Raw genomic sequence first — 25,405 nt, 5'->3', positions numbered from 1 at the left:
CGGGTCGCCGCGGGGGCCTCCGCGAGATCGGCCGCATTTCAATGGAAGCGAAATGCTAGAGGCCCGTACACTGTGCGATTTCACTTCATCTTAATGCGTGAAGCAGCGCACGCGCTGCTTCACACGTTAGGATGAACTATGATCAACTCGCCCAACTTTCAAGACGGTGGAATCGAGGTTCAAAGATAGGGTAGCGCGTGAAATTGAGGAAGCTTATCTGATCAACAAAGCTGGTGATGCATGTGTCGCGAAGCCCTCCGTCACACTACTTGCTGCGGGGATACATTTTCTGGAAGCGCGTCAGTGAGACAATCGTTGTGTGTACACGTGCCTCTAACACGGGGTCATCTAACCACATATATATATGTTTGGTGTTTCAATAAATTTTCAGTTGATAGTTTGCGCCGTGTTTCGTTTGCCTTCCTTCGTGTTTCGTTCCTTTGCGCACCACAGCATTAAGATGAGTTACCAACTCGCCCAGCAGTCCGTACTTTTCAAGTTTAGTGAACGCAATTTCAGTGTCAGAGTTGATACCACCACCACCAGTGCACGTTAGCCTCTGGTGGTCGAAATCATCCGGAGCACCCTCCCTCTACGGCTGCTCTCATAGCCTAAGTCGCTTTGGGACGTTAAACCCCGCGAGCCAAAAAAGTCGCAGCGGCGCAGTGGAGTGATCTCGATGCACGAGTTCGGTGTCTCTTCGCAGGAAAGCCCCGAGCAAGTGCGCCCTTGGCGAGCCCACTGGGACCGGCAGCTGTACAAGGCCCTCGAGTGCCAGTACCTGCGAGGCCTCGAGACGCTGTTGCAGTACCTGCCCGAAACGCGCGTCGAGCTCACCTGCAGGTGAGCAATGCCACGCAAATATGCGCTCCACTGCGCGCACCACGTTGATCGGCTACAAATCTCAATGTATCTATCCAGGCCCGAGTCTTCAATGGCCTCGTTTCACAAGGTAGTTTGTATAAGTTACGTCGGTTTGTGAGAATGAGCACTGGCTAATTATATTATTGAACGCATTATTCTATTCTTGACGGATAAGCTCGTAGTGCTAAGCGCGGAGCAACCTGCACCACGTGGGAGGCAGCAGTTGGACTAACATTTGTTCAGCCCCGAATGCGCGTAAGTAATCAAATAATATAGAAGTCATCTGTATACATTTCGGCAGCATGTTCCTTTCTCTGTAATATTTGAAGGATAAAGCCTTCTTCACATTTGGTAATGCATTGCGCTATGAAATCGGGGACCAGACTTCCTGCAAGAGATAACGAGTCGTAGTGTGAGAGACAAGCATTTCGAAGGTCTATGACGTCATGATAATGGCACATGATGACATCACAACATGACGTCATTAGGGACGTGTCATTAGGGACCATTTCATTCGCCTACCGTGTGCCGCCTAAGGGGCTGCGCAACGAGCCACTTAAGGCTTTCGCCTTAACGAATTCCCACAATATTAGCGAAAGCAGCCAGACGAAGATAAACAGTTCCCACGAATGATTCCCATGCGAAATCTGACCATCTATCTGGCCATCTCTACAAATACGAGTCGTATTTGTAGAGCTCCTTTTACATAGAAGCGCCTCCTCATTAAGCAGCAGCGCAAGAGTTCGCATCACTCGGGATATTGATCAGCGTGATAACCCAACAATCACTATAGCTTGTCGGAAAATCGCGCGTGGCACTCGCGCTAGAGAGGTTTTCTGAATACCCGCCCCATTTCTCGCGTGGAAATCAAACACCGTCAGCATTTCTAAGTTGGCAGACATGCGTGAAAATGAATATTAGCGCATTTTTTTTCTACTTGATGATGTGTATAAACAGCATTGTTTAGGCCCATCTACAAAAAGTAGAGATCAGCTGGAATTTTGATTCACGTTTCGTGAATTAGGAGACTGAAATTGCAGGATAAATGCCGCATAATTTTCTTGGTCTGGAAGGCTGTGACTCATGCTAATGACTGGCGTGGTTACGAGATAACCATAACAATAAACTTGAAAAAGCAACAATTAACTGCGGCCGACGTTTAACAAAGAAAAGTTTTTATTACATGGGAGGATTCTACGTCTATGACGTCGCATTGGAATATTTTTGTCACGTGACCTTTCGAACGACGCTGACGCAGGAGCGGGCAGTTGTGCTTCCGTCCACCTCTGGAGGAAGTACGCTCGCGCTACTACCAGCAGGTCAAAAGATTCCTGGCCCTGCCACTGCACTTCCGCGGCGTCAGTGACGACCTGGCAGTGGACCAAAGCCTCGTGTTCTCGGTCATCGTCGATCGGAACGCTCACCAGTTTGTGGACTTGTACAGACGCACGCAGCGGCTCTTCGCCTCCGTCCAGGCATCCGCGGGTCGTTTCCAAGTATGACCCGCACGCTTACACCGTCAGGAAAGGAGCACGACCCACAGTCACACACACAAAAATATGTTTCCGCTAGAATTGCTCATAACACACACGCACACAAAAAAACATGTCAGCCAATCTTTCACCCATTTCCTACCTCAGTGTTCCGTATTTATGATGTTTCTTAATGGAGGGGGATAGGGAGAAGGCGTTTGTAATTCTGGGACCCTAAACAACCTCCGAAAAATACAAAGAAAGAGCGCGTTATTCTCTCCTGGTGTTTCCCGTCGTGCTGGCGCAATTCGTGACGCCAGTAGTCTGTTCACGCGACCTCATGAGAAATATCAGTTGTCAAATGTCTCCTACTGTGCTTTTCCATGCAGTCGCACACCCCTTCTGTCTTGTCTCGCATGACTATCGTGCGCGATCAACTGATTTCGCCCTCGTTTTGTACACCTTCGACTGCGCACAAAACGAAGTGAAATCAGCGTGCAGCCGAAAAGCTCGAAATCCTGCAAGCTCAACGCTTACTGCTTTATGAATATGTGCCAATGGGGAGATAACGCCCGTATATAGGAAGGGCAGCGAAGGCGAGAAAAGAACCACTCTCTCTTTGAACTCAGGGTGGTTTAGGGACCCTTTAACGAAGCCACCCGCAGGTTAGACCAAATGAGAGCGAGGCAGTTAAGTTTACATAACTAGTCATTATGCATTTGTTGGCGTTAGTGGTCAGAAGAAACTAACGCAAGCTTCCACAGGCACTCAGTCGCGACGGTCAACCAAGACTGGAAAACCTCCTCAATGCAGGAATGGGTGGCCCTGAGCTCGTTGGACTTACAAACATTTGCCGAGGGTCTGTCCCCGGAGGAATGGAAGAACAGCTTTCGTACTGTCAAGGCAAAGTGCCAGGAGTTTGGAAAGGCGTTCCCGTAAGTGCTCGCCAACACCATTCGTGCGACTGATACAATGTACGTTGTTTTTCAAGTTCTCTAATAATTACGCAATGGGCAGACACTCGGCGACAAGTTGCAGAGGTTTAATTAAGCCACTTAGCAGCAATATAGTCGTAGATTTGTATCAGACCGTTAGTTCGGCATCGCCAAACATAAGGCCACTGAAAATATACTGAATGTCTTTGAAGGGTAAGGAATAAGCCTAAATAAAAAGCCGCAGTGAAGGCACAGATCTATCGCCTGATACTGTGACTTGGTTGCTACAGCGTCGTGCAGCTGAGCATATTTGCTCAGCTGCACGACGTAGATGCCACCGGCGTAGATGTCTCGTCGCTATGTCGGTGTAGCTTTTCCGTGTGCTGAAGTTTCGTTATGGATCGGTGTAGCTAGTTTCGTCGCTATATGCCCGTCCCGAAGACTGAGCCCTACAGCAAAGGTATAACGGTGGGATATGCTTCCCAGCGTTCAGAGATTCGCCATAGTTTCTTGCTCCTGGACTGGTAGGTGATGCAACGGTTGCTTCCACAGGGACGAGGAGCGCTTCGAGTGCCTGGTGGTGAGCTACGCGCCGGTGCGCTCCCACGTGGACTTCGCCCTCTCGGAGCTGGAGTCCGGCTTGGTGCGCGAGTTACGTGCCTCGGTGGCACGTGACGCGGCAGCCGTGCGGTCCTACCTGGAGTCCTCGCTGGACGCGCTTGCCGGCAGTGCCCAGACGGCCGAGGAACTAGCGCAGCTGAGCGCTGCTTTCGGCCGCACAGTTGCCGGCCGCGACCAGGCGGCGGCCATGCACGCAGCCGCTCGCGACAAGCAGCAGTTGTTGGCACGCTGGTCTCGCCGCCCGCCACCCGCCGACATGGACGGACTTCAGCAGTTGTGGCACACCCTGGATGAGAAGCTACACCAGCACAGGGACGTTGTGGCACACCAGGTCGGGTAACTGATCGTCAAAGATTTGGAGTCAGCGTGTAGGCGTGATGAGAAGATGATGGTCGAGTCAGTTCAGCAAACGTGCTTTGCAAACTATATTGTAGGTCTGCCAGCTGGGAAGGACTTTTGTGACAATGATGAAAGAACTTTATTTATATAAAAGATATACTATGCTGGGGTAGAAAGTGTGATTCCCCTCACCCCCCTTTTTAACGGTGAACCTGTTTTAGCTCGGCGTAATGTGTCGTGACCAAAAATCATCATCATGACCGGCACGCGCTTGCTCGTCCTCTTCTTGCTCTTCTGCTTCGCTCCCAAAACACGTGCGGCGTTTGGTACGGCGTATAGCAAGGAGGAGAAGGAGGAGAGGTTGAGGAAAGGGAAAGGCGCAACTTCTGCAACCCTAATTGGGAGCACGGCTCAGCGCCTCGTATAGCAAGGGGGAAACACAAAGCGAAGGAGAGTTGTGAGGGTGAGGACGAAGAAAAAAAAGAGAGACAGAAAAAAAGAAAGATAAAAAGAGAAAATCTTGGTGAAATAAGAAATCCCTCATGAAGCGGCGGGATTCGAACCCTCGTATCCACGATCCGAAGGCGAGCGTCTTAACCACTCGACCATCCAGACTTTTTTTTTCTTTATTGCTCTACTATCCAGACTTGTATTTTTTTATTTATTTCCGGTTGTACGTCACCCAAACGGGGACGACACAATTACGTTACAAGATACAACAAACATGCAAGCACACATCCACCATCAATCACTGCATGAACAACACTGCGATTTAAAATTCCTTCATAGTAAGCAGGGGCTCTACCCTAGCCAACCATGAAGGAGCATATTTTGTTTTTTCTACCTCGATACGCTCATGGAATTAGGTACTAAGCGATAGACAATGAGGACGAATTACCATTTGACCTAATCTTAATGATTGGCTTGCACAGTATATGGCGTTCACGAATGTCTGGATTTTACTGTGACCCAAAGAGAAGACCAGCTAGACAGCATTTTCAAGAAAATATGACTCGGCTATCCAGGCACGCTGACAGAACATAGCATAGGCTTTTATAGTATTGTATAGCAAGGGGGTAGAAAAGGGAAGTGAGAGTGAGGAGGAAAGGAGGAGGGGAGAGAGAGAGAAAGCATGTCACATAAAGAGTGAGAAAGAAAGAAATAGAGAGAAAGAAATAGAAAGAAAGAAAGAAAGAAAGAAAGAAAGAAAGAAAGAAAGAAAGAAAGAAAGAAAGAAAAAATAGGAATAAACAGATACAAAAAAGACAAAAAAACCAAAAAGGAAGAGAGAAAAAGAAAGAGAGGGAGGAGGACGGAGAAAACTAAGGAGAAACAAAGAAGGCCGCTCAGCTCTGTAGAACAATATAGAGAAAGAGAGAAATAGGCTGCCCAGCGAGCGGCGACGGGCCCGTGCTTCGCTGGGCCAAACTTTGCGCGACTTAGTGCAAACTTCAAGGTTTTTTTTTTGTTTGTTTGCTGTAGTAAGCCCCACAGCATAAATAAAATAGAGATACGTATTCAGTATTCTGCCATGGAGCGCCCAGCAACGAAGGCTCAGTAAATGCATCAGGCCACCGCACGTCAGGGCATGCCGAAGAAGGTCCCACACATAAATGTTCCGAAATGTTTAAAAACACTTAACAACTTGCGGCCCTGCAGTACCAGTTAGATGTCCTTCTAGGCAGCGTAGCGCGTCGATTACTGTACTATTTCTTCTCATATGGCCACATAACTGTTAATAATGATGCGGCCGAAAGAAAAAGTGAAGTCTTTTTCAGCCCTCCCGACTTGCTCATTTACACTCCTGCCCTGTGGGAGAATTCGGCTAGATTCAACATGAAGCAACTTACAGTAGCGCTTATGGAACATTGAGAGAAATAGTTCATTTTCGTATAAGTGATTGCGCTCTAATGTCATATATTTGATGCTGGGACTGTAACCTCTGCAGATGGAGGTGCTGAAGGCCAATGCATCAGCCCGCCTAGAGAACTTCGAACAGCTGCGGGAGCGTTTCCTCACCCGCTGGGAACAGGCACGTCCCCGGCTTGGTGACGAGGCGGCCAACCTTTTGGGAGAGCTGCGGGCCGAAATGGATGCGCTGCTGGATGCACGCCGCCGGCTGGCGTGAGTTCCTTGTTTTCCGATCTAGGCAAGAAAGTGAGCAGGCCCTCCACCGGATCAGCTCGTTGGGAAACTCATTGCGCAGCCCTTACGAACGCGATACATATAAAATTCGTCGTTCGGCATATGTTCGGCCGCCCATCCATTCTTTCTTACGTTGTCAGTACTGTCGACATGCTTTCATGGCGATGTTTACAGCACGGTAGATTTAAAAAAATGAAAGAAAAGAACTGCGGTATTGTAACGCTCGACCAACCTGTTCCCAACACTTGCACATGCACCGCATTGTGGGAAAATAAATAATCGTGAAAAAAAAGAACATAATTACACATTTATAGCAGTAACCCTTACTATTCCCTCTATTTGTAATAATAATTTTTGGGGTTTTACGTCCCGAAACCACGGTGTGATTATGAGGGACACCGCAGCGGAGGGCTCCGGAAATTTCGACCACCTGGGGTTCTACAACGTGCACCTAAATCTAAGCACACGGGCCTCTAGCATTTCTCCTCCATCGAAATGTAGCCACCGCAACCGGGATTCCATCCCGCGACCTGCGGGTCAGCACTCAAGCACCATAACCACTAGACCACCGCGGCGGGGTCATTCACTTTCTTTCGACTGAATTTTGAACAACCTTTGGGATACCACTCACTTTTTTACATAGTTAATTCGATCACTTTGTTCTGGAAAGAGGGGATGTTGTTTGTTGCCGAGATTCCTGATATCTTCAGCGGCTTTTGCGTGGCTGTGCCGTGATGGACACGACAGCAAACGAAACGGCGTGGATGCGCAGGTCGGAAGCGGAACAACTGGGCATTGCAGGGCCAGGCGAGCTGACGACGGCCGAGCAGGAGCTGCAGGAGGCCGAGGCGTCCTGGGCACTACGCGAGCAGTTCCGCAAGGAGCTGCACGAGCTCAGCCAACAGCAGTGGATCCTCATGAGGCACGTCGGGAAAAAAAACTATGGGGCAGGAACCTGCGTAGAAAAAAAAAAACAAGAACGCAAATCAAACTTTCCAACAGCTAAGCATCGAAACACCGCAGCTTTTGTCACACCAGTGACAAAAGCTGCGGCGTGCAACACGTCACTGCCAGAGTGCAGTGCGTCCCACTGGTGACGTATTGCACCCTGTCGCCTTTCAAAGAAATGTAATCGAATGTAATCGAGGAAAATGTAATTGACAGTGAACGTACGAACGTGGCAGAGAATAAACTTCTGATCTCACTTTCTCACCTGGACAGCGTGCTCACACGCTTTTTGGATAAAAAGGCGAGGATCAGATGTGTACTTTTCATCGACAAGTTTTTCGCTCGTGATCCTGTAAATGCATGCGCTACGTGTAAACGGCGTCGCATCACGATGCCCTAGGAAAGGTGATGCGATACCGTCGCATTCATGTAAACGGGGCTTTGTTCCTTATAGCTGTGGTCTGCATGCAGGGGGCAACTTCAGCAGTTGGAGAGCTTTCTGGCTGAGTGGGCTCAGCGGGCTAAGGATCCTACCACACCAGCGGCCGTCGCAGCGTCGCTCTACAAGGAGATAGATGCGCACAAGGTCTGGCGTCTCATTTATTGCGCCACTGATGACTTGCACGAGGCGGCAGTAATTACGTAAAATGGCGATGTTCAGGGACAAACACAAATGATTGCACATTACAGCCCACTCCATGAAGGTTAGTTTCCGATATTCACATGATCTTAGTTATATGCAAGGTTTAGGATTAACAATGTGATTAATATCTTCACTATGTCGTAAACGTTACAGCTTCGTCTTGGTCGGTGCGATATTGGCACGCTATAGATACTTGGTATGCTATTAGTGAAATTTGATGCGCGTGTATTCAGTTGCTTTATTACGCCGACATTTCAGTAACTTTATGTATCTGCACGCAGTATGCATTCTATGAACGAAACGCGACACAGTATTGGCGCGCTCGCGCCCATTTCATTCAGTACATATATACCAAAACAGGAGTGCGTGACGATCATAAATTACAGGTCGTGCATTGTATACACCAGAATATACCCTCCATTAACATGGTATATACCAGATTGTACATGCATGCATGCATGCATGACAGACCTGACACATGCACTCTAAGAAAAAAAAAGAGTCATTTGACTCTTTTTGGAGAGTTCTGGCTTGCCACGTATATGACTCTCTTTAAAGAGGCACGGTAACTCTCTTTGAGGGTCATTATACTCTCTTCTGAGAGTCGTGTGACCGACAAGAGAGTTAACGTGCCTCTTTAAAGAGACACTATTAATGAGAACTAACAGACAATAACGCCAAGGAAAGTATAGGGGGTGTTATCTGTAGTATTTAGAATATAAATGTGAAGAAAGTAAAGTGGACGAAAAGATCACTTGCCGCCGGCAGGGACCGAACCTGCGACCTTCGAATAACGCGTCCGATGCTCTACCACTGAGCTACGGCGGCGGTCATCCGCCCGTCCACTTTCTGGGGTATATATGTTCATTTAAACCCAGGAGTGTTAGTCAGCGCCAATCGCAGCCATGGCGGCGAGTGTGGAACACTCTTTTTTTTGCCTGTTGACGTCACGTGGCACGTGATCTTTTTACGAGCTGGCAGCTGACCAATAATCCCTCGCATACTACCTGAAGGCATTAAGTCTGCCAGGACGAGACCCTCGCTATGAATGAAGGAAAGCAGATGATTTTTAAGGGCTCGTTTATCTTTGTTAGACACACTATTAATGAGAACGAACAGACAATAACGCCAAGGAAAGTATAGGGGGTGTTATCTGTAGTATTTAGAATATAAATGTGAAGAAAGTAAAGTGGACGAAAAGATGACTTGCCGCCGGCAGGGACCGGCGGCGGCAAGTCATCTTTTCTCCTTAGCTCCTTCGCATACTTTTCCACCCGCAGGCCCCGCTTATCGGGCGTATGACAGAGATATTTACAAAGCAGAGGTGACTGGCCAATGAAAGATGCAATGAAAACTGTGGGCATATTATGTTGCCTGTCTCACTATCGTTCATATGTATAGTTGTCTGATAAACCACGTTAAATTCGTTCTTGTAAACAGGCAGCCAAGAGAACCTTTCTCATTCGATTAAATAATGCACAGACATATCATTCACAATAAGTAGTTTCCCGTTTTGCGTACAGATTCACTTTCTTGCGCTTTATTGGGTTGTGATGAAGCCTGATAAGCATTATAATCACACATTTCGGAGCTATAGCATCCGCTACAAGTGTACACGCAAAAGCACTGAATAGATCTTACGTATGTATGGATAGAGCTGTACCCTTTTTATCGGGCGTCGGCTCACGCCACCTAGCCGTAATTCATAATGAAGTACTAACTATATGTAGTTAAAGACTAAATTTTCCTCCTGCCTTGATTTTAACCACCATTCAGATAACCTCCTCTTGGTTATTTTCACCTGCTTAAAGTCCATTTTGGCTTCACTGTCCCTAAACCTCAATGCTTTGTAAAATTCAGCCCCATTGTCTTGGACTGTAGGGTGAAGCCTTTTACAAAAGGTATCAAGTGTTCAGCCGTTCACCTCTCCTCTGCACACGCACCACACAGTGTGTCTGTCCCTTCGTACTTGGCTCGATGCGTCTTAGTCCGCAATACTCCTGTCCTGGCTCCAAATAACATGCAAGTTAACAGAAAGTGAATTGAGCTGAATACGATAAAACTGAACATGCAGGCAGCGATGGCCGTTCTACCACTTTGCCGCGGGGAGGCCTTCTCAGCGCAACACTGGGCCGAGTTGTTCCAGTTGGCTGAGGTGACTGGCCGACCGTTGGAGGAACTGCGCCTATCGCACATACTGGCCATCGCGCCGAAGCTGGCTGCCAAGAAAGCTCAGCTCCAGGTATGGTCACAGGCGTGCCCAAGGTTCATCATTAAGGAGGGCAGTCTCTCCCCTCCCCCCCTCCCTTGGTCGAGACCAGAAGACAACATGCTTCAGAATGGACGAAAAAATGAAAATGGAGCGGTGACGTACTTCTCACAATGGTCTGCCTTTGGTCCCTGGCTTTCCGGGACGTACTGAGATTTAGGCGCACGTTGAAGAACACCAGATGGCCCAAAGCCCTCCACTACGGCATCCCTGATAATCATATAGTCGTTTTGGGACGTAAAACCCCAACAATTATTATTTTGTTATGGCTTCCAGGGAATAAATATTGGAAGTCAACAGTTCTTGGAATGCAACATGAGGGGCCTTCAAACGCTATTATTGCCAAAAACCTACGTTGCCATAACCCTGCTCTTAAACAATGACGGCGACAGGTTGGACTGAGTAACAGTATGGGGCATACTCCCCCCCTTGGGTTGGGGGGGAGGGGGCTTCTCCTACACCCCCCGTGCGCACGCCTAAGGGTGAGGTGCCCCTTAAGTGTCAGTGTTAACGCGATAGCGTTAAAGAGCTCGTATCGCAGAAATTCCGGCGTCGGTGTAGGCACCGTTGGTTGTGAGCGAAAAATCATCATCTTGTCCGTGACCGAAAAATCGAAAAAGCTGCAAATAAAATAAATAATAAAAATGTTGGGTTCGAGTGAGAATCGAACCCAGGCCGTCTGCGTGGCAAGCAGGTGTTCTACCACACAGCCACGCTTCTTTTTTTTTTTTTTTTTCTTTCATGGTATTTATTATAATGCGTATTTGAAATTATCACAAACGCTATGACGTAGTGATGCATTCACTTAGCGACAATAATCGCACAAGCACTGCACAAGCATTCAAAAGCTTACATGCATATATACTGTGCAAGTCCAGAGAAGCAGGAAAAGTCACTCTTCAAAGCTTGTTACACGTGGAGGCTGGTAAGGATGAACACCTCATCAAGATGGGGTGCCAGTCTGGTGTGATGTCAAGTTCTTCGTAAATGTCCTTTAGATGGAGAGCCATACGCATGAAATGCATACTTGAAGCAGTGGTTAGTTCTGCATTACGGTCTTGCATGCGCGTTTTCCACAGACTGTGCAGTCCCATAAGGAAAAACATGTCAAAGGGCACTTCATCAAGAGACGTTGGGAGAAGGTAACGTATAGTATGCGAGTTAATGTTAAAATATTTTTGAACAGTTCGTTGAAGGATGTCCCAAAATAGAATGGCATCTTTGCAGCTAATAAAACAGTGTTCTACTGTCTCTGGTACATCGCAGAGACGACAGTTAACTGAAGAAACAAAAATACCTTTCCTCTGCAACCATGATTTCACCGGCAGTGTATCAGTATGGAGTTTGTAAAAGAAGGTTTTTGTATCAGGAGAAAGATGCATTTTCCGAACTCGTTTTAGTACATCATGTCCTGGAAGGTGAGAATATAATGAGCGGTAAAGTGGAGGTGGAAAAAGCATGGATAACAAATCCTTGTAGAGTCGCTTGCGTGATACTGTGTATAGATATTCTATGGAAAACCGGACCTTGAGAAACCGTACAGCGATGAAAACTTCCTGCATAAATCCCCACAAACACGGGCGTACAGAGAAATCTGAGGAAACAATCAAGTCAGGTAAAGCATTAACAAACGTAATCTGCAAGAATGATCGAATAATGGGATGCGAACTGTCGCGAAAAAAGTAGAACCGTGAAACAATTTGCCATAGATATAAATGAAATAAACCCAGCCCTCCCTCCTTAACTGGCCTGAATAGGTTATCCCGTCTCATTGGTTCAAACGTCGAAGACCACACGAAAGTTGCGAAAGTCCGATGAAAGCGCTGTATGTAAGATCGAGCGCAATGAATAAGTTGCAATACATAGTATAGCTTTGTGGCTAAAAATGTATTGCAAGCTTTAGCTCTCCCAAAGATGGAAAGCCGATGTGGAACGTAAGTCTGGGCCTGTCGTTCAAGCTTAGGAACACGTTCTTTCCAGTATCGTGCGCTGAATCTGTACGCATCTAGCGGCACACCGAGGTACTTTGGTGGAATACGAGTCCAATTAATTCCTGCGAACTTCTCCGGCGTACTACCCCATGATCCAAACCATAATCCTAAACTTTTAGATGTGTTTAAACGAGCACCTGATACAATGCCGAATTTACTTATTGTAGATACCACATTCTCAATACTTCGTTTGTCTGAGCAAAAGAAAGCTACGTCATCTGCATAAGCCAATACCTTAACTTCATTGCCTAATATATTGAAGCCGCGAATACTATTCGATCGTATTATGCTCAGGCATAGCGGTTCAAGATAAAGTGCGAACAGCAGTGGGGACATTGGGCAGCCTTGCTTTACAGAAGAGCAAATAGATACCGGTTTTGACAGATGGCCATTAATAATTAGTCGCGTTGAACAGTCATTGTAACAAAGTTTAACGCCTTCCAGCAGAACAGAGCCAACATTTGCATGTTGCAGAAGGGAAAACAGAAAGGAATGACTAACACGTTCAAAAGCTTTGGCAAGGTCTACCTGTAGCATAGCAAGCTGTCCTTGACAACTGTAGCAATACTGAAGAAGTGTTCGAGCGATGTGAATATTTGTTTGTATGGAGCGACCCCTAATTCCACATGTCTGATGAGAACCAATAAGTATTGACATCACAAACTGTAACCGATTTGATAATATCTTAGCAAAAATTTTGTAGTCAACATTTGTCAACGCTATTGGCCTGTAGCCTTCAACAGAACGAAGTTTTTCCTTTTCAGAACTTTTTGGAATGAGAACAGTATGGCTTTTGCAAAAAGACTGCGGGAGAGTCTTCATGACGTAACTTTGTCTAAATATATCCAGCAGAATAGTACTGAGAGTTGTTTTGAATGATTTGTAAAATTCAGCAGGAATCCCATCAGGGCCAGGTGTTTTTGACAAAGGTAGTTGCTCAATGGCCTGCTTAATTTCCTCTAACGTGATGGGACTACTAATGATTGCGCAATCATCTTCGCTCAATGGGCTTAACAGAGAAACAAAATTTGTTTTGTTTTCGCCACCATGGTCATCAGGAAGAGCACTAAACAACACCTTGTAGTACCTTTCGAATTGCAAGATAATGTCTGCTGTATCTGTTAGAACAGCACCGTTAGAAATCAGATCGCTGTGCTGGGAGCTGCACTGAAAATAACTTTCGTGCTTCCCAAAAACACGCGTCCTGTATAAAGGTGTCACAGTACAAGATGTAATATCGCAGTAATTGCGTGGTAAAAGCGTACATTGCCATCGGGCGTCACACCATGTCAATATCATAACGACTTGGTGGTTTAAAGACAGCCACCCATTACAAAAGGCACACACATTACTGCGCGTATTCCCTTAAGACCACGTAGTGGGTGCATCGCAACTTTGAAAACGTTTCTCGCGCATAATTGCTCCTGGTTTAAAGCATGCTACCAATTACATAAGGCACACACCTTAGTGCGCGCATTCTCTTAAACACTCGTAATGTTCGAGTGGATTATGATTTGTGGCTCCATGGGCCCCACCATAGAGCGTTGTTGATGTATATAGCGGACGCCGGCCTCTACCTGTATATTTAACTATGTATGCCGTTGGGCAAACTCTCGAAATTAAAAAAAAAAGTGCGCACTAGGGGCAGGATATCGCTATCGCGTTCAACTCTTAAAGGCGAAGCTTAAGTGTCCCCCAATTTTTTTGCACCAACGCCGTTGGCCCTCTAGTACCCGCTCTTGACTCTGCCTGTTTACCACTGCGCAGGACTTGAACACCAGAGCCCGCTCGGAGTCGAATATAAGAGCCATCCTGAGCGAGCTGGACGTATGGGGAAGCACGGCACGCTTTTCCCTGGTGGACCACACCGATTCCGCGGGCAACCACGTGATGATCGTGCAAGAGTGGGCACAAGTGCTAGGAAAGGTGCGATCACACTACCAGCTCGTGCGAAAAGATACCATTTAATTTTTTGACTTTGCTTAAGTGTTTCTCTCCTGGTGAGCAAGTGTAACGTTTCGTTTTTGCTCAAAGCTGAGCGGGTCAAATTTATGACGCCGCTTTAGCTGAAGTATGTGTGGGTGCTTCACTGTTCTGTGCCAAGCACCACCACCATCACTTACCGGAGCAATAATTATCGTAAAGTCATCGCGACAGTCAGTATCCTGAGAATCATCAGCCTATCATAGCATATGTGCTGACACAACATGCCCGTCTGTTATCGTAATGTTGCGAACGCCTTGCTCATTAACACCGTGTTTTGTGACCGCAGTCCTTGTGCTGAATTGAAAGCACAAGACAAATGGCGCAGCGACATGTGGTGTTTAGCACGACATGTCGACAGTCTGTCATTTAAGGACGACTTCGATGAGTGCTCTTATGACATCCTCATCAGATCGCACATGACCGCTCTGGTGCACCGTTTCGTCCAATAATCGTAGCGCCTGGGCGCCCTGGTGCGCACTCGGTGCGATTTGTCGAAGATGGCACAAAACATTTCTCCTATGCGCGCCTACGATCGCGCAGGTAGGCGAACTGCAGCTTCTTGTGCACTCCCTGGCCGAAGCGTGCCGTGGCGTGGGATCCAGCGCCGGCCTGGCGGACGGTGCAGCCCTGTGGGAGGAGCGGCTGGCACGCTTGGAGCCCGCGCTTCGTGGTCTTCAACGCGTGCAACAACAGTGGCTCCAGTTGGAGCCACTCCTGGGCCCTCCGCGCTCTTTGTTGCCCGACCAGGCTCCCCGCTTCGAGGCCGCCAGCCGGCAGTTGAGGTATACGGCAAGAGACCATGGCTGCACACACAACCTTGCACAGCAGTTCGCCAGCTACGCAACCGGGCAACTGTCCTAAATGTGCGACGTCAGGCGTCGTGCCGCACAGGCGTAACATTGGCTCATCGCTGGCCACACAACGACATGTTTGGCTGGAGGTGGTGCACTGGCATAAATTTGTAAAGGTACACGTGGGGTTCTTACGTAAGGTCAGGTGGGTCTCACCTAGGAGTCTTGAGAAACACCCTTAAGCCAAGCGGTGTAGATTTAGATTGTCTTCATTTCTCTCCCACTTCATTTGGTGCAACGTAATGTGGTACTCATAAGCGTGGTGCCTTCGTAGGACATTGATGGCGGCCGTGGCCCGGGACGAGAGAATCGTGCTCGTTGGCAGCACGGCCGAGACCCAGGCCCTGGACACTCTGGCCGACCAGCTGGGCCGGTGTCAGAGGGCGCTGCACCAACACATGGAGGTGAGATTTTGCTTTGTATTTCTCGATAAATGACAGGAAATTTTTTGCGTTCCTTGTGTGGAGATCGACCAACTGAGAGTAATGTGAACAGAGTTGTGAGAGTAATGCGCAGCAGAGTTGGAGCAATTTTAACAAAAGAAACATTGGTAACAGATACTGGCGTGACGTCTCACACAAATTTGATTCTAAATCAAGAATAAAGCTGAAAAAGCGCACGAATGCTAACGAGGCGTTCGCTTTGACGATGACCGACCATATTGGTGTTTTTACTGGAATATCTGGTGCGGCCGCCAAAATCCAGGAACGAGCACTCGGATTGCACCAAGTCGAACCTTCCGGGGAACACAGGAACGCTTCGCGTGAGATTACACGGGAACGGTAAGCTGGGCCAGTTGGTATGTATTCATAGTAATAAACAGCGCGAAAAACTATAGACAAAAGGGAAGAACAACACGGGACGAGCGCTGACTGCCAACTGGAACATTTATTACGCACAACCATGCTTAAGTAACAGAGCTGTATACCACGTGCACCAGAGGGCCCGGTTAGAAAAACAAGATAAAACCAGTTAAAAAAAATCACGCCATATCCACGAAGTGAATGATGATGAGTGGGCGAAGCTCCGGAGGTAATCTGGTAAACCGTCAATCCCCGTAAATTTTGCCCACTCGATCATCATACAAAGACCTGACACACAAACGCGGGGATCCTCATATGTGACGTTAAGCTCAGGGGAACGTTTGTCGTCGGCGTTGCCGTTTTGCATTTCAAGGGCGAGAGCTCGTTCACGATCATTTTCATCCATGGCAGAAAGAGAATGTGTGGTCTGGAACGCGCTTATACTTCAGGGTCATCAGCGTCATCGTCATCGTTATCACGTGTAGAGAGAGAGAGAGTACAACTTTATTAAGAGTCCAGTGCAGACGCAGAGGTTGCCTCGCGCCACTCGGCTACTCCCACGTTGGGACCGGCAGGTCTACAGCCTAACGACCCTGTCGCGGGCGCATTGGACGGCCAGGATTTGGTCCTGTAGGTTTGGGCTGCGCAAAAGCGCATCCCACTCGGCCTTGCTGTGGGTACATTCCACTATACTGGAACGCGCTTATTCTTCATGGTCATCAGTCGTCATCGCCATGGAACGCGCTTATACTTCATGGTCATCAGTCGTTATCGTCATCTTTATCACATGAAGTGGATACGTCCCACTATGCGTGGCTACGTACCAAAACGAGACACAAGGGATGGACAGACCCACGGCTTTAGGAGCTTCGCCCCTAAAAAACAGCAAGACGATAACTATCTTCGTACGCTCAAATAATCCAGCTATTTGTCAAGTAAAACAATCGAGGCCTGAGCGACGCATGTATCTGACAGAGCACTGATGTGGGCAGCCTCCACAATTTCCCGCTGCGTCTGCCCCCCGTGACGGTACAAAATGGTGGTGTTTCCAAACAAAGGAACATATCCGCATTCACGACAGTGTAGCGACAAGTGCGAGCTGTCTTGGCCTTTGAGAGAATTGTTGTGCTCACGCAGGCGCACATTAATGCCGCGCCCCGTCTGCCCAACATAGACAGGGTCACATGAATGTGGAATCGAGTACACCACAGACGTACAGCAAGGGATATACTTACTGGCGTATCGGACTTGACAGGCACGTTCCTGTGTCGGCGATCTGCTCGCGATACGCCGGTCGACCTTCGCACAAAGCTTACCCAGCTTATTGGGAGCAGAAATTAAAACTTGAACATTGCAGAGATAGCTGATCTTCTTTATGCAATGGGTCAAGCCATGCACGGAGGGGAGGACAGCCGTGTTCCTACGCTGCTCTCGTTCGCACCCTTCTTCCGCCCTTCTTGATGTCCCGTGCCAGCTTTTCTGGAGCGAAGGATTTCCTCTGGAAAGTCAGCCATCCTCAATTTAGAAGCCTGCGAGTTGAGGCTGTCGCACATTATGTGAGGACAGGATTTACTGAGCGCCGAGCGAAAACATGACGTCACTATAGCATTTTTTTACCAGCTTAGTGTTGCCCGAGGTGTAATTGAACAGTGGTTTGACAGACTTTGGAGCGTATTTCCAACACACATGTGTGGGAGAGAACATGAGACACAGGTCGAGAAACTGGATGCGTCCCTCGCTCATGCGCTCAGACGTGAACTTCAGGCCGAGCCCTTCCTTTACAAAAATCGACAATATCTCGCCAGCAGTTGAGTCCTGGTGGGAGTCGTTCATTATTATTAAGTAATCATCGACATGCCGGAAAACTTTTATTGCTAAATTTTGCATGCTTGTTTCTACACCACGGTCAACCTAGCTTAGATAAATGTCGCTCAACATAGGGGCAATGCGGGAGCCAATGCAAATGCCTGCCTTTCGTAGATAGCATTTGCCGTCAAAGGAAAAGTACATAGATCCCAAATAAAAAGCTACCAATTCAAGGAAGCTTTCCACAGAGATACCGCTACTCGATCTGAATGTGAGTTCATCATTATCATTGGTGAGGCATCGCTCCAGAGCGGACATAAGGTGATTGTGCTGAGGAGAATAGAACAAATCTTCTACATAATAAATGTTCCAGTTGACAGTCAGCGCTCGTCCCGTGTTGTTCTTTCCTTTTGTCTATAGCTTTTCGCGTTGTTTATTATTATGATTACACGGGAAGTTCCGTATGCACGCATCGCGCAAACCGGTTCCGGAAACAATTCCGTGGCAACCTTGGTACGTTTCCGTGTTAACCTTGGTCGCCGCCAACGTTTTTAGATTAGTTTAACCAAAAAAGTTGGTCACCGCTCCATAGCGCGACCAAGGTTTCTCGCAGAATGAAGGAACTGACGTACACTGCTCATCTCATTTCCGCCCGAACACGCGTCTTGGCGGCGGAGCAAGAAAGAGCGAAACCACTCCAGATCAGCCAGTAAAAAATGGGTTCGATGCTGCGTCACGTAACAAGAAATCCTGCTCGGGATAGACGCCAATAAATTCGTCTATAAATTAAACTACTAGCGCGATTTCCTGTGTCGAAAACGTTCCTTTCTTTGTTTCATCCTGCGGTTATTGCACAAGTACCCAGAATCTCTGAAGGGACAACTGCGTACCGAAAATGAGCGAGTTATTCATTATACTTGACCTTGAGATGGGTCGGATTGCCGGAATTTCGCCCGACTGCAGTTTCTCGCAACCGTACGCAGGACAAGCGCAGCCGCTTCCCCCGATTTTACTTTCTGGGAGACGAGGACCTGTTGGAGGTGCTGGGCAACCGTCCAAGTGCGGTAGAACCACACCTGCGCAAGCTCTTCGCTGCCGTACACCGCGTCGAGTGGGGGGACGACTGCGTCACGGCCGTGCTTTCGCCGGAGGGAGAGCGGCTCGTCCTCAGCCACCCAGTGAAGCTGACACCGGACCCAGAGGTAAGCGTCTCAGTCTTGCTTCAATGGCATTACGCACAACTGCCCACGTGTTTGACCCCCGGCACCCAGTTACAGCGTTTGCAATCGCCGTAATACTTTAAATCGTCATGACTTCAGTGCTTAACACAACCTAGTCACCCTGAAACGTATAGCAACCAGAAGCATATCTTAAGTTTCAGTGTTGTTAAAAGTTGTTGGCGATGCATGAATCACGTCCGTGGTAATCTGAATAGAGCGCTCAATACGAAATTTTTATGTAACAACCCCCCCCCCCCCAACCCCCCAAAATAAAATAAAATATACGGTGTCTATGACAATACATCCGAGAGAAATGAAAAGGCTCATGATATTGTTTCTCTAAAAGATCCTGCCAAATTTTGTGAGCAATTGCAAGTTTATATGTTCTCTTGACTTTGCATAAAGATGTTTTTTTTTCTTTTTTTCTCTCGTTTAGTATTTTACTGCATTTGCTTATAGTATTTGTTTTTTAACTTCCTATGAACAATTTTTTTTTGTTTCTTCTTCCATGCAGTTTCCTTTATGCTTTATTTATTGTCATTTTTTTCTGTAAACCCCCTACTCAATGCTTCTCTGGGCCCTGTAGGGTAATATGAATAAATAAATGAACAAATGTCTCGCGATATTTGGAAACGAAGGTACAGTATGTAAGGGCGATTTATCGTTATTTGGTACTATTGGACAAAGCTAAACCACGTGTAGAGTAATCCTGAATCGCAATAAATCCGTTAAGGCTTATTTATGTATCATAGCAACAGTTCGTGTGGCCTTTGTAGAAAACACTGCTTAACATGCGAGGCCGTTTAAATGATGACTGGCATTTACAAAACGTTTAAGGTATCATGACGATACTGTACTCTCCGAAACCGCGAAAACATTGAACGTCGATTTGTACCACAATGGTTTTAACGTAACCTAAAAATGGGGCTTTGCATGGAGATGGAAATAATAGATGGAGGATGACGGGTTAACGGCAGGGCAATAACGTGCATAGTCGCTTGATATCTATGCTAACACGTCCATTACTGCCAGAAATCAAGATATTCTTTTGCACACTTTCAAAGGTCTCTGGCCAGTGTGAAGCGAGTTACTTTTGCATGTTGGGGCCTTTATAGATTTGGCTTGGCGCTCTGAGCCAGGAGATACGTTCCACTTTGCGAACATTGTTACGAGACAGCATTACAAGCCCTGGTCCAGACTCTTCGCTCTACCCATCACAGGTATGTTTCTTTGTCTAGGTGCATGAAGTCTAGCTTTTTGCGTCTGGAAGCATGCTAAAGCACAAAGGCGCATGGATGAACTCGACCAGCAGCACGTACAAAGGCACGCATCTCGATGAACATGAGTACCTATGCGCAGTAATCTCCCTGTCATATCGCTGAAACCCGACGCGATAGCTTAGCAGGTAAGCTGTCGCATTGCTAAGCTCGAGGAGCCGGGTTCGATTCCCGGCCATGGCAGGCGCATTTCGATGGGGGGCGAAAGGCAAAACCTCCCGCGTACCTAGGCTTTGCTGTGCTTTAAAGAACCCCAGTTAGCTAATATTAACTCAAAGTCTCTCACCACAGCGTGCTTGAGAATGGTTTTGGCGTGCAGAACACCAGAGTTTAATTTTTCCACATCAATTAAGTTATGAGGTTTTACGTGCCAAAACCACGATATGATTATGAAGCACGCCATAGTGGAGGGTTCCGGAAATTTCGACCATCTGGTGTTCTTTAAATTGCACTGACATCGCACAGTGCACGGGCCTCCAGAATTTCGCTTACATCGAACCCGCGACCTTCGGCTCAGCAGCCGAGCACCATCGCTGAAGTTGTGAACATCCGTAGACCTGCCGTGGTGGTCTTGTGGTTATGCTGCTTGACTACTGACCCGAAGGTCGCGGGATCGAATCCCGGCCATGGTGGCCGCATTTAGGTGGAGGCGAAATGCTAGAGGCCCATGTGCTTAGATTTATGTGCACGTTGAAGAACCCCAGGTCGCTAAATTGCCGGAGCCCTCCAGTACGGCGTCTCTCATAATCATATCGTAGTTTTGGGACGTAAAACCTCAGATATTATTATTATGAATTTGTGAGCATAGCGTCGTTGGCCTGATGGTTACTGGCAGAGATCACAGTATTAAATGCAGCGACCTGTCACTACGCACAACCTGGAGATTGCGAGGTTTAACTTTGCGAGAGCCGTGCGAGAGCCGGCATCGAGAAATACTCGCGCTTAATCGGCGGCAGGTGGTGTGCCTGGCCGAATGGATCCGGTTCACGGAGGCTTGCGAAGCCGCCCTGGACTCTGGCCGGTTGGCGCAGCTCCTGGACGAGGTACGCGCGCAGCTGTCAGTCTTAGCTGCCGCGGGAGCGGAGATGGGCTCTCTGCACGCGCTGCTCATCGACGCCATTCACCGACTCGCCATCGTCGAGGAGCTCAGTGCCCTCGATGTGCGCTCGGTCCACGACTGGCACTGGCAGAAGCAGCTCAGGTACGCTCTCGGCGCTGCCGGCGTCCGAGCGAGCCTAGACGGATGCCTCGAATGCCTTCATGCTCAAATTATACGCTGAATAATATAGAAGTCTTATGTTTCGAAATTGTATTTAACGTGACCATGCTAAATTCGAACGCCGAATGTCGTATACTGTGTAGTCTATGCGCCCTGTACACTTCGCATAGAAAGCAAGGAAGACGTTGCTATAGTGTACTCGAAGTCGGCAGTCTCTGCAAGCGCTTATAGAGTTGACGTGCGCCTCAAGAGAGCGCGCAACAATTGCTCTGTCTCTTTGCATATTAGTTCTGCGGAATCCCGCGGAAGGGTTATGAAAGCGATAATTGGCAACCATCCGTCTGTAGCACTGAGCCGCAAGGAAATCGATACGGATTTCTCAGAAAGGAAAGCTTCTTAGTTGAAGAAAATTTCGTCCTGGTCCGCGCATGGAACCACGGACCAACGCCTTTCCGGGGCGGTCGCTCTACTTATTGAGCTAACCGGGATGCTAGCAATTGGCAGCGCCATAGGGCGAATTAATGATCAACTCGAAGCACACGGTCACAGAATACTGCAAGTTAGTTCTGCGGAATGAAAGGAATAGTTGACGGGTGCTTGTCAATTATCCCTTTCACTGCTCTGTCTTTCTTTTCACCACTGTAATCCTTTCCGCCAGTGCAAGGTAGCAAATCAGACGTACATATGGTTAACTTTCCTCTCTCACACACACCTAAAGGCACCATACGTTGTACGTTGATTCAGTGTCCGTGCATCAGCAATGGTCTTGGGCACTTCTAAATGGCACTTCTCACACGTGCCGTTGTCAAGCCCTAAAATATTAGCACGCTTTTCAGCGCACGAGGAGTAGGCTATCGTCTTCTATACTACAGCAGGATGTTTTGCTGCTGCAGGTTCTATCTGCGCGACGGACGGGCTGTGGTTAAAATGGTGGACGCCTCTTTCGACTACACGTACGAATACCAGGGCAGTGCTCCCCGACTTGTGTACACGGCCCTCACCCACAAATGTTTCGTCAGTTTGACCCAAGGTGAGCTCTACTAAAGCTGCATTCCACAGGCAGTGAGTGTTCCTCCTATACTATAGTGTGAAAGCATGCACTTATTGTACACGGGGGACAATTCACAACCACTGATTATGACCAGGCAGAAATTTTTTTAGTTAGATTCATACTTGTCACATTTCACGTGCCGTTCCCTGAACAATAGTTCGTTCACAGTTGCAAAGTTGAATATCTTAGGTCTTTCTGCGCACCTTAAAGCGCGTCATACTTCTCTGAATATATACACTAGATTCTTACTCCCTTACGTACATATTCCGTACCATAAAAATTCAAAGGATCCCTTATGCATCCGCCTCAGACGGCTAGCAGGCGAAAGCCATCTTCCTCTTTTTTCTTATAAGTCGATGTATTGAACCAGCCGCACCTCCCTCCGAAAGCTTTCTGCAACTAGAGTGGTTTCGCACTGCCTCCAGGATCGGAGGCATTGCAAGCTTTCTGCAACTCACCTTGTTTTGCACTGCACCCGGTATCGGCCCACCTTTGACGAAGCAATGATGACATGTGATGACGTCACAAAATTTGGCGATCTGTGACGTCATCACGTTATGATGGTCTTCTGCATCACTCGTGTTGACGCCCCCTACAGGGCACGCGAACACGGGACGCCGGTCACTTTTCGCGTTTGATGAGACATCTGAGGCTTTCGCCTTAATTAATGTATATTTGAATTTGCTTGATCATTACCAGTATTCTGTTAAGACGGGGCAAGCACTGGCCGGCTATGCCATGCCCCCTCTCTGAGTTGTTGCCCCTGGACTGTTCTTTGATTTTCTGAGAGTCGGACACCTCGGTGTTTTCGATCAATATAAATTGTTCAGTGTCGTGGAGAAAAAACGGGGTCTAAATGTACTTTCCTTTAGAATATCTCGTCAGCTAGAGGCAGCATCTAAAATATTCTGACCCTATAAGTAGCATTTCAGTTGAACGTGAATTGTATGTTCGGCGCCTCTGCTTTGACTTTGGGTGGTGATGAGTGAAACGCGTGAGCTGAAGCTTGAGCCTTCCTTACTGATGTGTTCGCAGGGATGCGGCTGGGAGTTGGGGGTAACCCTTACGGACCAGCAGGCACCGGGAAAACGGAGTCGGTCAAAGCGTTGGGAAATGCTCTGGGACGACAAGTGCTCGTATTCAACTGCGACGAGGTTTGTATCTGTACTTGTACCGGATAAGAACCATGCATATCTAGTGGTCGAAGAATCAACTTCGTCTGTAATATATCAGTTCCTTCGCGGGCAACTCTGACGCATGTGTAAGTTTACATATTGGCACAGAACTTGCATACAACGAGCAATTTATGAAATCATAACATTCTTTGATTAATCATACGTAGCTCTCATGGCTTAGAAACCTGAGTGCTTAGTATCGTAAGGTAGTGGACCTTCATTCGTCAGTGCCTTGACAAAGAACGAGTACTGTAGAAATGATGGCACCGCGCTAATGCACATATTCCTATCTACCCTTATCACAAGCCTTGGTCGTTCGGTTTAGATTAGGCCGCCACGGTGGTCTAGTGGTTATGGTGCTCGACTGCTGACCCTCAGGTGCGAGATCGAATCCCGGCCGCGGCAGCCGCATTCCGGAGCCCTCCACAACGGCGTCCCTCATAATCATATCGCGGTCTTGGGACGTAAAACCCCAACAGTTATTATTATGGGCTTCGTTTAGGTTGAGTAGAGAGACAGATAATGATAGATAGACGTCTGCCCGTTTGATTAGTTATAGCATGCGAAATTGGATTTGAAACACGTAGAGCATGGACGAACGCTCGTTGGGGCGCCTGTTGGTGGGCCTAGCCCGTAGCGGTGCCTGGGGCTGCCTGGACGAGTTCAACCGACTCGACGAAGGCGTGCTATCGGCAATGGCCGCACTCATCGGGGACCTGCAGCTGGCACTGCATCACGGAAGACCACAAGTGCGCCTTCTTGGCTCGCAGGTATATTATTATCATTTTACAGTTCACCCTTGATAACTTTCTGCGGGTTTCACCGTTGAAGGGCTGCCTGAAGAGCATACGGCATAACATCCTCTCGCTTGTGATCGAATTTAGCGCCCTTTATTGATTATTCTTTCGTGAAACATTCACTTCCATTTGACGCCATGCATGCCGTGAGGATACGCTCGAGGCAAGCGAGCAGGCTTGTCACCGCCATTATGATCATTACTAGCATTTCACGTAGACGACATAGCCAGACACTTCGCAGCTGTGTCTGGCTATATCATCTACGAAATAAAATGCGCGAGGTCCATGTGAAACTTGCAACTTAAGGGCGCAGAGAGAGGTTTTGTCTGGTAATTCCTTTTCTCAACGCCTCCTAGTCTTGCTCGTCGTGTTCACTGATATATAGCAACAGGCCGTCCAGTGCGCATGTACCACCCTTCTTTTGGTCCAGGTGGAGTTGGACCGGAGTGCTGGTGTCTTCATCACCCTTAACCCGGCGGGAAAGCAATACGGAGGCCGCCAGCGGCTTCCCGACAGCCTCAAACAGCTGTTCCGGCCCGTGGCAATGGCACAGCCGGACAGCGCAGACATCGCACGTGCCCTCTTGCTGGCCGGTGGATTCGAAGGGTCGCAATCTCTGGCCGCCCGACTCGTGACCGCTTTCCAACTCGCAAGGTATCCTGTTCGCTCGCTTGTGCTCAAATGCACTGCACCTTGGGTAATTTTTTCTTGTTCCGCAAAAGAGAAGGATTAGCCCTAGCAAAAGTTTTTTTTTTTTTCTGCGCTGCTTTTCAGTCGGTCCTTCGCAGTTCGCATAAGCTTTAAAAGTGCCATTCCGTGCCGTCATCACACGCTGGCGGGCCCTAAAGAGCCAACCTCTTAGGTCTTGAATAGACAGCTATATATAGTTGTAAAAAAATATCTCGGGCAGCAAGTAAGCGCCTAACCGTCTCGTGGCTAAACTGTATGGCCACTCGTCGCAATAAATGAACTGAACCGAAATATATATCAGTG

At 47.9% G+C, this 25,405-nt stretch overlaps 1 protein-coding gene across 1 annotated transcript in view; it reads left to right on the top strand.

Moving 5' to 3' along the window:
- Positions 1-25,405, top strand: part of LOC119381544 (cytoplasmic dynein 2 heavy chain 1) — a 90,420-nt gene that overhangs the window by 5,677 nt on the left and 59,338 nt on the right. Inside the window, exons 7-24 of the mRNA XM_049412820.1 lie at positions 707-843; positions 2,123-2,360; positions 3,150-3,271; positions 3,824-4,223; positions 6,180-6,355; positions 7,149-7,298; positions 7,796-7,910; positions 10,042-10,209; positions 13,995-14,153; positions 14,754-14,995; positions 15,339-15,468; positions 18,657-18,875; positions 20,009-20,113; positions 21,127-21,371; positions 22,283-22,419; positions 23,476-23,594; positions 24,203-24,385; positions 24,843-25,066. Of these exons, the coding sequence (XP_049268777.1) occupies positions 707-843; positions 2,123-2,360; positions 3,150-3,271; positions 3,824-4,223; positions 6,180-6,355; positions 7,149-7,298; positions 7,796-7,910; positions 10,042-10,209; positions 13,995-14,153; positions 14,754-14,995; positions 15,339-15,468; positions 18,657-18,875; positions 20,009-20,113; positions 21,127-21,371; positions 22,283-22,419; positions 23,476-23,594; positions 24,203-24,385; positions 24,843-25,066 (3,269 nt within the window). The remainder of the gene's footprint in view (positions 1-706; positions 844-2,122; positions 2,361-3,149; positions 3,272-3,823; positions 4,224-6,179; positions 6,356-7,148; positions 7,299-7,795; positions 7,911-10,041; positions 10,210-13,994; positions 14,154-14,753; positions 14,996-15,338; positions 15,469-18,656; positions 18,876-20,008; positions 20,114-21,126; positions 21,372-22,282; positions 22,420-23,475; positions 23,595-24,202; positions 24,386-24,842; positions 25,067-25,405) is intronic.

Source organism: Rhipicephalus sanguineus, chromosome 2 (genome assembly GCF_013339695.2).
Source record: "Rhipicephalus sanguineus isolate Rsan-2018 chromosome 2, BIME_Rsan_1.4, whole genome shotgun sequence".
In the NCBI taxonomy this organism is placed as follows: Eukaryota; Metazoa; Arthropoda; class Arachnida; order Ixodida; family Ixodidae; genus Rhipicephalus; species Rhipicephalus sanguineus.
Note: the sequence above shows the minus strand (reverse complement) of the source record. Positions and strands in the feature narration are given on the sequence as shown.